A 15,051-nucleotide genomic window follows, 5' to 3' on the forward strand; every position below is an offset into this window, starting at 1 on the left:
TCTGGGGTCCCCGAGCTGCACTTAGTGAGATCGGTGTGGGAGCTGAGTGGGGTGGGGACAGCATGCTGCACCAGTGTGTGTGTTTCTGGTGGCTGCTGTAAGACATTCCCACGAACTGGGGGACTTCAAACGGCAGAAATCTATTCTCTCCCAGTCCTGGGGGCACAGAAGTTTGAAGTCAAGGTACTGGCACAGTGGTTCGGTCTGCAGGTTCTGAAGGAAAATCTGCTCCTCGCCTCCCTCTCTTGGCTTCTAATGCTCACCAGCAACCTTTGGCCGCCCTTGGTGTAGATATATCACTCCCATCTCTTAGCATTCTCCCCTGTGTGTCTTGTCTGCATCCAGATTTCTTCTTAAAGGACGTGACTCATTGAATTAGGGCCCGCTCAAATCCAGTATGGCCTCATCTTAACTGGATTGTACCTGCAAAGACCCTATTTCCAAAGAAGGTCGCATTCACAGGTACCGGGAGTTAGGACTTGAATGTATCTCTTTGGGGACACAATTCTGCCTTCATTTCTGTTTGTTTCCTTCTGCGGTAGAAAAGTGCCGGGCTCTTTTAGTTTAACCACAGGAGTTTAGGAGGACTGGTCAGGGTGCGACGCACTCTCCTGGATTGGATACCTTGACCCCCCTTGGTGAGTCCCTGAGTCATTTCATAGAGTCAGTCTCGTCTGCATAGACAGAAGAATTGCCCCAGCTGGGGGAGCAGTGAACTGTCTGGCTTGTTTATTTATTTGTTTATCTGTCCTTCCCCAAACTGAGTCTTTGATTTTCTCTCTACAGAAGCCGATCCAGCCATGGCGACTCCCTCTGCTGCCTTTGAGGCCCTTATGAATGGAGTGACCAGCTGGGATGTCCCCGAAGATGCCATCCCATGTGAACTGCTTCTCATTGGAGAGGCCTCCTTTCCGGTCATGGTGAATGACATGGGCCAGGTCCTCATTGCTGCCTCCTCCTATGGCCGAGGCCGCCTGGTGGTGGTGTCCCACGAGGACTACTTGGTAGAAGCCCAGCTCACTCCCTTTCTCCTCAATGCAGTGGGTTGGCTTTGTTCTTCCCCTGGGGCTCCCATTGGCATACACCCGTCCCTGGCACCCCTGGCCAAAATCCTTGAGGGTTCTGGGGTAGAGGCGAAGATTGAGCCCGAAGTGAAAGACTCCCTGGGGGTTTACTGCATTGATGCCTACAATGAAACCATGACAGAAAAGTTGGTCAAGTTTATGAAACGTGGAGGGGGCTTGCTCATTGGAGGCCAGGCCTGGGACTGGGCCAACCAGGGCGATGACGAAAGGGTGCTTTTCACGTTCCCTGGCAACCTCGTGACCAGTGTGGCCGGCGTGTACTTCACTGACAACAAAGGGGACACAAGTTTCTTTAAAGTCTCCAAGAAGATGCCCAAGATCCCAGTCTTAGTTAGGTAAGTGCATTTACCCCAGTGGGGATTTGGTTGCAGGTTCAAAAACAGACATGGTTCTTGTCTTTAGGTTGCTCCCAGGCTAACAGAAGAGAACCTGGCACTTAGGCATTGATTCACCCTAAATCAACCAGATTTTAAAAATACCCTGAGGCACAGGAGGGTTCCTGCCTTCTCAGACCAGGCACTCAGACCAGACCATTGCTGTTGCCTCCCAAGACCAGACCACTTGGCTCTTTGAGCAGAGAAACTTCTTAGTGACCATGATGTTCCCTGACGTCTAGCTTGAAATATGTTGTTTGTGCTAAGTCTAAGAGTTAGGGGAGGATTTTATGTCTGCAGGCAAAAGACCTGATGATGGAGAATGAGGGACACCAATGACGGGTACAGAGACAGGCGACATGGAAGGTTCTTTAAGAGCACTAACCAGCCTGTTCTGTACACACTATGCTCCAGCATCTCATACAGTGCTGGATGTAAGCAGGTTTGTAGATGCTCAGTAAACATGTGTTGGCTGGTGACTGGATGGATGAATGAGGGAGAGTAGAGGCTGGTGTCATTCCAGGAGTAGAAGAAGTGTACCAGGCCACACCCTGTTGTACATTAAAACTCACAGCATCCTTGGAGCAAAGAGCACTGGTATTTCTGACTGGTGGGAGCATGGTAAAGTAGGGTTGGGTGAGGAAGGCACAGCAGGGTTAGAACAGACATACAGATCATGGGCTGTGGCCTCTCCTTGGCATGGGACATTTGAAACAAAACCCCATATGTGCAAGGAGGAAAGACACGGCTATTCTGGGGCATAGTGACTGATCAAATTGATCAAATTTCAGTTTACCGATGACCTTCATCCTAAGGAATAGGGAGGGAAGGCTTGGCCATAATTCTCTTTCTTAACTACCTAACCCCCCTTACTTGCCTTCAAAGATGTTTTTCTCTATCAAAACCATACTTCTTTTTCCTTTGGCTCTACCTAAATCATTTCTCATCATCAGTGATTCTGAATTGCGGGTGGAGCTCGGTTGTGTGTGTGAGTGCATACACACTCATGTATGTGTATGCACACGTGTAAAATCAACTGGAAGACTGATGCTTGAGGGAAAATCAGAGTTAATAAGGCAAGTATGCAGACTCTGTTGTGGAGATTGTGGGTTTTAGTTTTGGTTGTTAACTAGGTGAGACGGCATCACAATCATTGACTGTCTTTACTTCTACAGGTAGCTATAGCGAAGCATTGCTCATATGTTAAGTGGGTCATTTTAGACGTGTAGATGGATTGAAGATGGCAATACTGATTTTCCTGAGCTGAGCGTGTGCATGTGTGTGTGTGAGGGAGAGAGAGAGAGGCGTGAAATACTGATTAAATGCATACGTTGAGATTAGTATGGGAAAAGAGAAAACAAGAACCCTCTCCTCCTCTCCCCATAGTTTTAATATTCACTCTCTTGTAGCCAAGGCTGAAAAGTAGACGTTGAGGGATATTTCTCCCACCTGATGTTGTTGCAGTTGCTAAACTATATATTTATCCACATTCATTAATTATAAACCTAAATCTGGGGCCCCTGGGTGGCTCAGTCAGTTGAGCATCCAACTTAGGCTCAGGTCATGATCTTGCAGTTCTTGAGTTCCATCCCCACATCAGGCTCTGTGCTGACAGCTCAGAGCCTGGAGTCTGCTTCAGATTCTGTCTCCCTCTGTCTCTGCCCCTCCCTTGCTCGTTCTCTCCCTCTCTGTCTCTCTCTCTCAAAAATAAACATTAAAAAATTTTTTTAATTATAAACCTAAATTGAGTGAATTTTACTTTATGTAAATTAGACCTTAATAAACCTTTAAAACTAGCATTTTTATTTATTTATTTTTTATTTTTTAATTTAAATTCAAGTTAGTTAATGGGTGCCTGGGTGGCTCAGCCCATTGAACGTTTGACTATTGATTTCAGCTCTGGTCATGATCTCAGAGTTTGTGGGTTCAAGCCCTGCACTGGGCTCTGCGCTGACAGTGTGGAGCCTGCTTGTGCTTATCTCTGTCTCTCTCTCTGCCCCCTGCTCCCCCGTTCATGATCTCTCTCTCTTTATCTCTCTCTCTCTCAAAATAAATAAACATAAAAAAATACAATAAAATAAATTTAAGTTAGTTAACATACAGTGTGGTATTGGTTTCAGGAGAAAAAATAGATTTTTTAATAGGACTTTAAAAAAAATAATCAGAGACAATCAGATTCATGTCCAAGGATATGCAATGCAGCACTATTTGTAATAAGGAAGAGTAGTATAGCTAAATAAATTAGAGAATTATTAACCAACCATTAAAACTATTTCCAAGAATATAGTTTTAGGCATGGGGAAAAGGGCATGGAAAAAACCTCTCAGGGGGTACTATGAAATGAAATAAAGTAGGATACTAACCTGTTATTCAGTATGTTCCCACTTCTGTTCAAAAAATATAGCTATGTGTAGAAAATATTATCAAAGGAGAAGGCCATAATATCACTTCACATACAAGAACATTAAAGACAAGAAAAATAATTTAGAAGTCCTGTTAAAGATCTTCCACATCTATCAATGCACCATTCTATGACATAAACAAAAAATATAAAACCAAATTTAAGTCTCTTAGTTCAATTTTTTTGACATCTCTGATATACATATAAATGTGTGTGTGTGTGTGTGTGTGTGTGTGTGTGTGTGTGTGTGTGTGTGTATTGCCAATTGCCAATACTTTTGAATTATGTTTCTTCTTCATGGATGGTCTTTTAAACCACTTTTTCAATATTGTGGGATCTATTATTTTTTTAATTTTCATTTTATTTAAAAAAATTTTTTTTAAGTTTATTTATTTGTTTTGAAAGAGAGACAGCACGTGCATGAGCAAGGGAGGGGAAGAGAGAGAGGGAGACAGAGAATCCCAAGCAAGCTCCCCGCTGTCATTGTGGAGCCCAATGCAGGGCTTGATCTCACAAACCAGGAGATCATGACCTGAGCTAAAATTAAGAGTTAGATGTTTAACCAACTGAGCCACCCAGGTGCCCCTAATTTTCATTTTAAAAAGTAATGTCATAAACTCACAATACAACTCTTTTCATCTTCATATATTATTTTCCCCATTCATCCATAATTTTACATCATTGTCCTCTTAGTATACATGCTAGTTTGAATTCTACTCACGAATATTTTTCATTCTATATAATCTTTAAAGTTATATTTGATTCACTTCATAAGAATGCAGTGCATACACCATATTTATTTAATCATTTGCCTGCTGTTGAGCATCTCGATCTTTCTCTACTCTTGTTCTTATAGATAGTACTGCAGAGAATATCTTCAAAACATTTTAGAAGTATTAGACAATACAAGACACCAAGATGATTCTATTAGAATTCAAGGGAGATTATTTCCATCACCGGCTGAGCGAGGTTCAGATGGAAAGCCCCTATGGATTTAGTTACTCTGCCAAAGTATCTTATTTATTTTTAAACCCTCATTTAAACATAAGAGTGTGAATTAAGCTAACCTTAATCTTATTACTTGCATATTTCTTACTAAATTAAATTCTACATACGATCCTGGGATCCTCTTAGCCTTCTAAAAGAGTAAACTGTCCACAGGTTGTTATCAAGATGAATCACATTTTTAGCAGAGGAAGAGTCTAATTTATGATCAGAAAAATAATATCCCTAAGTAATAAAACCAGATGATCTACTTTTAGCCGGGTGAGAATACCCACAGTTGTCAGGACATGAGCCTCCTAGTCACTGCCCTGGTTTCCTGCCTGGAAAGCAAAGCGTCATCATCTGCATTTAGAACACTAGCCTCCATGGGCCACCTGGGTGGTTCAGTCGGTTAAGCTTCTGACTTCGGCTCAGGTCACCATCTCATGGTTTGTGAGTTCAAGCCCCACGTCGGGCTCTGTGCTAACAGCTCAGAGCCTGGAGTGTGCTTTGGATTCTGTGTCTCCATTCTCTGTCTCTGCTCCTCTCCCGTTTGTGTTCTCTCTCTCAGAAATGAATAAACATTAAAAAAAAATTTATTTTAAGAAAAACACTAGCCTCCACGTGCCCTGTAAGACCAAGCCACATGTAGGCTGTTCCCTGAGCGATTTCTACTCTCCTACCAGCTTCATTCAGTGCCTCGATTGCACCTTGGCTCTGAGGCCAGTGGCACTGCACTTTATGTGCAAAAGAAGCCTCACCTTCTATTAAGTATTTCATTTGAAAAACACTGGGTCCATTGTCATAAACTACCTGGTCCCATTGCAGGACTCAATATTCATATAACCTGGAAAAGGCCCAGATTTTAGAGTAGGCAGACTTCAGTAAGTTCCCAAGCTCTGTCTGGTGCATGTGCTATAACCTGGTGTTGGAGCCACCCTCTCTAAGCCTCATCTTCAAAGTGGGATTAACAATGACTACCTTTCAGGGTGGTTGTGAGGATTAAATGAATGAAGAAAACATGCTCAAATACCTAAGGCACTTTAATTATTCTGACATCCAGCCTCCACACTATGGTATGTAAGTTGTAGGATGCCATGAATATCATCCCCAACCACTGATGATTACCTAGCATCCATCATTATGCTGCTTTACCCCAGGTCATGTGTGTTCTCCAAGTTGTGTAAAGTATTGGCCTTTTAGGAAATTATTTATTTATTTTGAGAGAGAGAGAGAGCGAGAGAGCATGTGCATATGTTTGCATGCAAGAGGAGAGGGGCAGAGAGAGAGGGAGAGAGAGAATCCCAAGCAGGCTCCAGGTGGTCAGCACAGAGCCTGACACCGAGGCTCCATCCCACCAACCTTGAGACCGTGACCTGCGCTGAGATCAAGAGTTGGACGCTTAACCGACTGAGCTACCCAGGCACCGCAAATATTGGCATTTTTACCCATGTTTCCACCTACTTCCTCTACCAAACTGAAGCTGCATCATCATGATCAGTTGCCATATTTTATCCTCTTTATACATTTAATAAAACAGGTACTAGGGACCGAATTGGCTCCACCAATAAGAGATGTGACGTAAATTAAACGCATCATTAGATGACCAACCTAGGGAGGTTTAGGAGAGGAGGAGGTTAGGGAGACAAACCAGAATAGTTTGTCTGGTCCCTCTTTTAAATTTTTTTTTTCAACGTTTATTTTATTTTTGGGACAGAGAGAGACAGAGCATGAATGGGGGAGGGGCAGAGAGAGAGGGAGACACAGAATGGGAAACAGGCTCCAGGCTCTGAGCCATCAGCCCAGAGCCCGACGCGGGGCTCGAACTCACGGACCGCGAGATCGTGACCTGGCTGAAGTCGGACGCTTAACCGACTGTGCCACCCAGGCGCCCCTGGTCCCTCTTTTATTTTTATTTATTTTTTTTTTTAATTTTTTTTTTCAACGTTTATTTATTTTTGGGACAGAGAGAGACAGAGCATGAACGGGGGAGGGGCAGAGAGAGAGGGAGACACAGAATCGGAAGCAGGCTCCAGGCTCTGAGCCATCAGCCCAGAGCCCGACGTGGGGCTCGAACTCACAGACCGTGAGATCGTGACCTGGCTGAAGTCGGACGCTTAACCGACTGCGCCACCCAGGCGCCCCTGGTCCCTCTTTTAGATAAGAAGTCCCTTATCTCACTTTTACCAAAATCTCAGGCTTCTATTACAGAGTTCTTTTAAGGAATGTTGTTCGTTCATACATTTATATAGCCAGCAATTTACTGAATATATTCTATATCCCAGGCAGTATTTTGTATGTCAAGACAATGATTTCCAAAGATCTAGTAATTAAAAACACAGAAACCTTCAGTAACAAGACCTGGAAGAATTTACAAAAAAACAAATAACTGTGTTAGGAAGAGGGCTGTGATACTGAGTTTCACTGGAACCTGGAAACCTGTGATCTTCCTGCCAGTATATGCAGCAAGACATGCATGCAGTTTCACCTCTTCTTCCCTCTTCCCACTTCCCTGGAAAGTGCTGGAGTAGAACACCCTTGTCCTCCTTTTAGCTATTACTCCATTGAGACTGGTTTTCTGTCTACGGTGATCCCCATATATATTCAGTCATCAGAGATGCATAGAAAAGAATGTTATACCAACGGTCGTGCTCTCCAATGTCTGCATGCTCCAAGTTCCTTGGCCCTGTGAAACCTGAATTGACGAACCTTACGCAGATATTAATTAATAAGCTTACTTATAACAAGGATCCACAAATCGTTGGAGGTCATTGCTTGTTACATGTTAGGAATATTCAGAATGCTAACTATAGAATTTTATGTCAGGATCATGGCGGGGCGTGGTGGGGGTAAATATCCTCACCTAACTCCTACTCTGTCCTCACGGCATGCTTAGTTATGTAGGCTAAAATGGCATAAACTGGCTCTCAAAAAATAAACAAGACATTTCAGAGAGCGAATCCAAGTGGAAAGACAGGCCACGTTAGAAGAGTAATTGCTAGGGGCTCCTGGGGGCTCAGTTGGTTGAGCTTCTGACTTCTGCTCAGGTCATGATCTCGCGGTCCGTGAGTTTGAGCCCCACGTCGGGCTCTGTGCTGACAGCTCAGAGCCTGGAGCCTGCTTCGCATTCTGTGTCTCCCTCTCTCTGTCCCTCCCCCACTCATACTCTGTCTCTCTCTCAAAACTAAATAAACATTTTAAAAATGTTTAAATAAAAAAAAAGAGGAATTGCTAAATCACAATTTAGATTGCTTTCCCTTTTTTTTTTAACGTTTATTTATTTTTGAGACAGAGAGAGACAGAGCATGAACGGGGGAGGGTCAGAGAGAGAGGGAGACACAGAATCTGAAACAGGCTCCAGGCTCTGAGCTGTCAGCACAGAGCCCAACGCAGGGCTCAAACTCACAGACAGCGAGATCATGACCTGAGCCGAAGTCGGCCGCTCAACCGACTGACCCACCCAGGCACCCCTTTCCCTTTTTATGAACATTTTCTTCCAGTTTCAAAATACATGCTTGCTGGAAAATAACAGAAATAATCCAGAAGTAGGCAAAGTAAAAAGGGAAAGATCTTCATCTCTGCCTGTCCCTCTGCCCCTGCTGATTTGTTCCTCCAGAGTTTGGACTCTATCTTTTCTGCCTTTTCCCCCATTTGTGTGGGAGGACGGTGTGGAAGAGCTGGGGGAACAGAGAGACAGAGACAGAGACAGAGAAACCTGCAACTTGGTTTTCCACTTAATTATCTTGAACATTTTCCACGTGCATCTTTCTGATAATGTGCATCATCCTTCAGAATGGCTGAATAGCGTTTTGCGTTGGATTGTTCCATAAGTCATTTAACTATACGCCTGTTAGCACACAGTAAAGTTACTTTCTAATTCTTCTGTAAATAAAGATATAATGAATATCCTTTCACTGAAACCCACACAGGCTGGATATACACTTATTCATTTTAAGTGCTTGGCAGTTTCCTTTTAGAAATTTCTTATTTTGGAAATCTTCAAACGTATATATTCTTAGAGATAGAAATAAGAGCAGTGAACAAACACGTATCCGTCACCCAGCCAGTGCAATTCTCAACTACCAGCTAACTGTCTCCACTCACCACCTTCCAACCCCTTTCCTCCCTCTTCCAGTTTGTTTTGAGCAAGTCTCTGACATTGCATCATTCTGTCCATAAAATAGCGTATCTCTAAAAGACAAGGACTGATCTTTAAATGTAACCACACTACTGTTATCACATATTTTAAATAGCATTACTTTTTCTGACCTAGCAAAATATCAGTAACAATATCATTTTTTGAGAGCATTCTGTAAGTACTCTCTCTTACGTACATATGTCTAAATTTATCCCTTAGAGAAACTGGATTATTCATATTCTCCATAAATTACTTAATTTTTGCATACTTGATCTAAAAGAGATCTCTAAGACAACTGTTCCAAACTCCCACTGAGATTTTAAAACTGAACTTGGCTTTTATTTCCCATGTTTTAAAGCTATATTTTGGTATCCTGAAAACTCCTGAGTTTTTTTCATGGTGTGTACATTTTGTCAGAACATACCCTTTCTAGCAACTGGTGTTTTTCACCTTGAATTCTATTTTGTCTAGTATGTAGTTACTATTCCCTATTTTTTTTTGTTTTGCTTCTCTTTTTGTTTTGTTACTCTTTCTATGTTTTTTTCTAAAAGGTTTGTCTCTTAGTGTAAAGCTGATTTTTTAACCTAATCATAGTGCCTCTGCAGTTTACAAGGTAAATAATCCATTTATATAATCAAAAAATTGATGTTCTAGATACTATAATCTTGCTCAATATTTTGTTATACTTTCTCATTGCTTCTTTTAAAATTTTCCTTTACAGCCTTTTGCTCCATTGGTTGAGTTTCTTTTTCTCTTCTCACTATTTGGAAATTACACAGGATTTTTCTATTCTTCTTGTAGCTATCCTTAATTTTTTCCCACATCTTTATGTAAAAATTTTTCACACTTATGGGAACATTGCAAGAATAATGTAATGATAACCATACCCTTCACCTAGATACGTCAGTGACTAGATTTTGTCACATATACTGTATAAACACACAGAAACAGATTACTTTGCCTAACCATTTGAGAGAAACCTACAGACGGAGTAACACATCACATCTAAATACTTCAATATATATCTCCTAGAGACAAGGGCATTTTCCAGTATAACCATAATACAATGATCTAAAAAAAAAACAAAAACGGTGCCATCAATACAACACTATTATTTAATGTCCATGTTCAAATGTCTGCAATTACCCCAACAACATCTTTTTTAGATTTTTTTTTTTTAATATAGGATCCAACCAAAACATTTGCCAGCTTTTCTTATCTTTCAGGACACTGGTGTTTTTGAAGCATCTAGCCCAGCCATTGTGTGGAATGCCCCTCAGTTTGGATTTGTCTAATTATTTTCTCATGATTATACTCAGTCAAACATTTTTTGGCAAGAATACTACATAGGTGACATTGGGCTCGTTACAAGGTATCGAATTGGGAGGCATATGACATCAGTTTTATTGTTACTGGTGATGACAGAATTGGCTATTTAGTTAAATTGGAGTTTGCCAGATTTTCCTAGTGTAATAGTGCCTTTCCCCCCTTTTAACCAGTTTAACCTACGGTGTGACAATTTGAGAGTATTAATGTCCTGTTCACCAGCAACCTTCCACCCAGTGGTTTTAGCACTAGTTGATGATCTGTGCCCGGGTCAATATTTACAAAAGTGATTACTTCTACTGCACACGGGTACTTCCTGCCCCTTTCTTAAAGATTCATGTCAAACATCACCTCTTCCAGAAAACCTCTCCCACCCTCTCCCATTCTGACATGGATGTCTCTCTTCTGAGCACCTGTAGCAACCTGACCTTCTAGTTGAATGTAGGTTTTATGTGTAGATTTCTGCCAGAATTGGTTGGGATCCCTCCCTACCCCCACAACATTTGTTGTTGATTTTGTGGTGGTTTTAAAATTTTGCTTGAGTACCACTCTGTACTCATGGACCCTTTTATATTTTTTTTGTTTATTTATTTTGAGAGACAGAGAGAGTGCGAGCAGGGGGGGGGCAGAGAGAGGGAGAGAGAGAACCCCATGTAGGCTCTGTGCTGACAGTGCAGAGCCGGATGTGGGGCTGGAACTCATGAACCATGAGATCATGACCTCGGCAGAGACCAGGAGTCAGATGCTTAACCGACTGAGCCACCTAGGCGCTCCACACATGGACCCTTTTAAAAAAAATCAAATATAAATCATTTATAGTGTGTGTTTTTTGAAGGTCATACTGTCTCAAATTTGGCAAGTGCAAAGCCCTATTAAGCTAACTCCTAAATCATTTGACACGCCCCATCAGTTTTCTTGTATTTACTCAGTGTCTGGTACAACAAGACGTTGCAGGTTCATGTTGTCCTTTTCTAGTCCAAAACCAGATTCAGCCATTTCTTCAAGAATTCTTAGTTCCGGGGCGCCTGGGTGGCGCAGTCGGTTAAGCGTCCGACTTCAGCCAGGTCACGATCTCGCGGTCCGTGAGTTCGAGCCCCGCGTCGGGCTCTGGGCTGATGGCTCGGAGCCTGGAGCCTGTTTCCGATTCTGTGTCTCCCTCTCTCTCTGCCCCTCCCCCGTTCATGCTCTGTCTCTCTCTGTCCCAAAAATAAATAAACGTTGAAAAAAAAAATTAAAAAAAAAAAAAAAAGAATTCTTAGTTCCTTTTGGTGGTGAATGGTATTTAGAAACTATGGTCATCACAGTGTACTCACTGCTGTTGGACTGTCCTCATTCCTGGGCTCCTCAGAAGACAGCCAGGAAATATTGATCTCATAATCATAAGTTCATACTGATACCCCTAGTTTTAATCCAAAACCACAGGGAAGATTCCCTGTTTGTATCTTCCGTCTCCCATAATGTGAATACTGGTTTCCACAACTTCAGTATTTACTCATTAGTTCAGTCCTACAGTGCGCACAAAATAATTTCATGATTACTATTCCCACAGTATAGCCAAGAGCATAAATAGTAAGTTTTAAAGACTTCTTTGTATTTATTTTTATCCTCAGAATATACTTCACTGAGCGTAGAATGTCCGAGTACTGTGTTCAGAAGGTACTTGGATTGTTTGTTTTCGTTTAGTCCTACTTTAATTTAATGTGGGTTTTTGCCTATATTTGCTTATTTAATTCTATTTTTTGAATGCATTAAGTACTGACATGGTTGTAACAGCAAGGCACACTTATTTATTTTTTTTAAGTTTACTTATTTATTTTGAGAGAGAGAGAGAGAGAGCATGCACGAGTGGGGAGGGGCAGAGAGAGACGACCTTAAGCAGGCTCTATGCCAGGTGCGGAGCCTGACAAATGTAGGGCTTGATTAACCTCCATGAGATCATGTCCTGAGCTGAAATCAAGTGTTGGACTCTTAACAGCCACCAGGCTCCTCTATACATAGTATGTTCTGATCACAGTGGTACTGCACTAGAAATTAATGGGATAAACATATCTGGAATATCTAAATACTTGTAAGTTAAAAAATACATGAATACCCTACAAGTCAAAAAAGAAATTGCCAAGGAAATTAGGAAATGTTTTCAACTGAATAAAAATGAAAACACAACATGCCAAAAATTGTGTAATGTAGTTAAAGTAGTACAGAGAAAGAAAGGTATACTTTTAAATGCTTTTATTAGAAAAAATGAAAGGCTTAAGTTCAGTGTCCTGAATTTCCACATCAAGAAGCTAAAAAAAAAGGAAAAGAAAAGAAAGAAAAGAAAAGAAAAGAAAAGAAAAGAAAAAAGAAAAACCTGACCCAAAATATGTGGAAGGAATAAGAAGATAATAAAGATGAGAGCAGAAATCAATGAAACAGGAAGTAGAAAAACAATAGGGAAAATCAGTAAAAACAGAAGTTGGTTAGTTGGAAAAAATCAATAAAGTGATAAGTCTCTAGATACATTGATCACAAAAACAAGAGATGAATACAAATGATAAATTCCAGGGATGGAATACAGATGATTAATATAGATCCTACAGACATTAAGATATAAGGGAATATTACAACTGTATGCCAATGCATTTGACAGCTTTCCACAGAGAGACAAACTGCTAGAATTGACACAAGAAGAAACAGAAAATGTATGTTAAAGGAGTTGAATTCTAATTTAAAACATCCCGATACTAAATGCAATCTGGTATCCTGGATTGGATCCTAGAAAATATCAGTGGGAAAAGGTGAAATTTGTGTAAAGTCTGGAGTTAAGAGCATTTTACTAACTTTAACTTACTAGTTTTGGCAAACGTACCATAACTGTGTAACATGTTAACATTTGGAAAACTGAGTGAAGGGTATATTGGAACTTGGTACTATTTGCAACTTTTATGGTTTCTTATTTTAAAATAAAAATTTTATTTAAAATAAACAACAATGCAAAAAAAAAAAAAATAAGGAGATAGCTTCACTGATGAATTTTACCAAACATTCAAAGAACAAAAGATACTAACCCTACATAAACTCTTCAAGAAAGCAGAAGAGGAGGAAACTTTTTGCAACTTAATTTATTACACTAGTATTTCTCTGATACCAAAACCAGAGAAAGACATCACAAGAAAACTACAGAACAATGTCCCTCATGCAGATGCAAAAATTCTTTTTTTTTTTTTTAATTTTTTTTTCAACGTTTATTTATTTTTGGGACAGAGAGAGACAGAGCATGAACGGGGGAGGGGCAGAGAGAGAGGGAGACACAGAATCGGAAACAGGCTCCAGGCTCCGAGCCATCAGCCCAGAGCCTGACGCGGGGCTCGAACTCACGGACTGCGAGATCGTGACCTGGCTGAAGTCGGACGCTCAACCGATTGCGCCACCCAGGCACCCCTTTTTTTTTTTTTTTAATTTTTTTTTCAACGTTTATTTATTTTTGGGACAGAGAGAGACAGAGCATGAACGGGGGAGGGGCAGAGAGAGAAAAATTCTTAATAAAATATTGTAAAAAGAATAAAAGTAATATATAAAAAGGATACTACATCATGGCCAAGTATGGCTTATCCTGGGAATGCATGGCTGGTTTAACACTCTACCATGGAAGTAATTCATCATACTTTTTTTTTTTTTAATGTTTACTTACTTTTGAAACAGAGAGAGACCAAGCATGAGCAGGGGAAGGGCAGAGAGAGAAAGAGAGAGACACAGAATCCGAAGCAGGCTGAGCTGTCAGCACGGAGCCGGACGTGGGCCTTGAACCCACGAACCATGAGATCATGACCTGAGCGGAAGTTGTACATGTAACCGACTGAGCCATCTGAGCACCCCAGTAATTCACCATATGAGCAGAATGAATGAGAAAACCATATAATTCAGTACACATGTGCACACACACACACACACACACACAAAAGCATTTGACAAAATTCAGTACCAAATCATGATAATATTTTAGCCAACTAGAAATAAAAAGGAACTTCTTCAATATTGTGAGAATCATCTTTGAAAAAGCTATAGCTACGAATGTGCTTAATAGGGAAATACCCTAAAATTGAAAACAAGGCAAGGAAGGATATCTGCTGTCACTGCTTTTATTCAACACTGCACTAACGATCATAGCCAGTTCAGTAAGGCCGGTAAAAGAAGGCACAGAGATGAAAAATTAAGAAGTAAACCTATGTTTATTAGCAGAAAACATGAGATCTATGTAAAAAAAACACTCTTTAAAACTACAAAAAAAGCACTATGATAATTGAAGTTAGTAAGGTTGCAAGATACAAGGTCAATACAAATCAATTACATTCTTATATACTAGCAGCCAAAAATTGACAATTGAAATTAAAAATAATCCAATAAAGATAGGACCCCAAATCATGAAATACTAATGAATAAAGTTAATGAAATGTTTTAAGACCTATATCCTGAAACTATAAAACATCACTGAAATTAAGTAAAGCCTAAAGAAATAGAGAAATACATCAGATTGATGAATCAGAACACTCAGTAATTTTAAGATGTCAGTTTTCCCCCAAATGACATAAAGATTCAGTGCAATCCCAACCAAAGTTCAAATGGACTCTAAAATTAATGCAAATCAAAGGAACTAATATAACCTAAGTTCAAGACTTACTAGAAAGCTAAAGTAATCAAGATACCGTGGTGTTGGCATAAGGACAGCCATACAGATCAGTGAAATGACTACACGTGGTTCAGAAA

At 40.6% G+C, this 15,051-nt stretch overlaps 1 protein-coding gene across 4 annotated transcripts in view; it reads left to right on the forward strand.

Annotated features, from left to right (window-relative positions):
- TCAF1 (TRPM8 channel associated factor 1) overlaps positions 1-15,051 on the forward strand; it is a 56,443-nt gene that overhangs the window by 20,758 nt on the left and 20,634 nt on the right. For all 4 annotated transcript variants that reach the window (XM_086687832.1, XM_086687837.1, XM_086687822.1 and 1 more), the window contains exon 2: positions 787-1,420. In XM_086687832.1, coding sequence (XP_086543958.1) covers positions 801-1,420 — 620 coding nt within the window. In that variant the 5' untranslated portion in view covers positions 787-800. The remainder of the gene's footprint in view (positions 1-786; positions 1,421-15,051) is intronic.

This window comes from Puma concolor, chromosome A2 (assembly GCF_028749965.1).
Source record: "Puma concolor isolate L17-30 chromosome A2, mPumCon1.1.hap2, whole genome shotgun sequence".
In the NCBI taxonomy this organism is placed as follows: domain Eukaryota; kingdom Metazoa; phylum Chordata; class Mammalia; order Carnivora; family Felidae; genus Puma; species Puma concolor.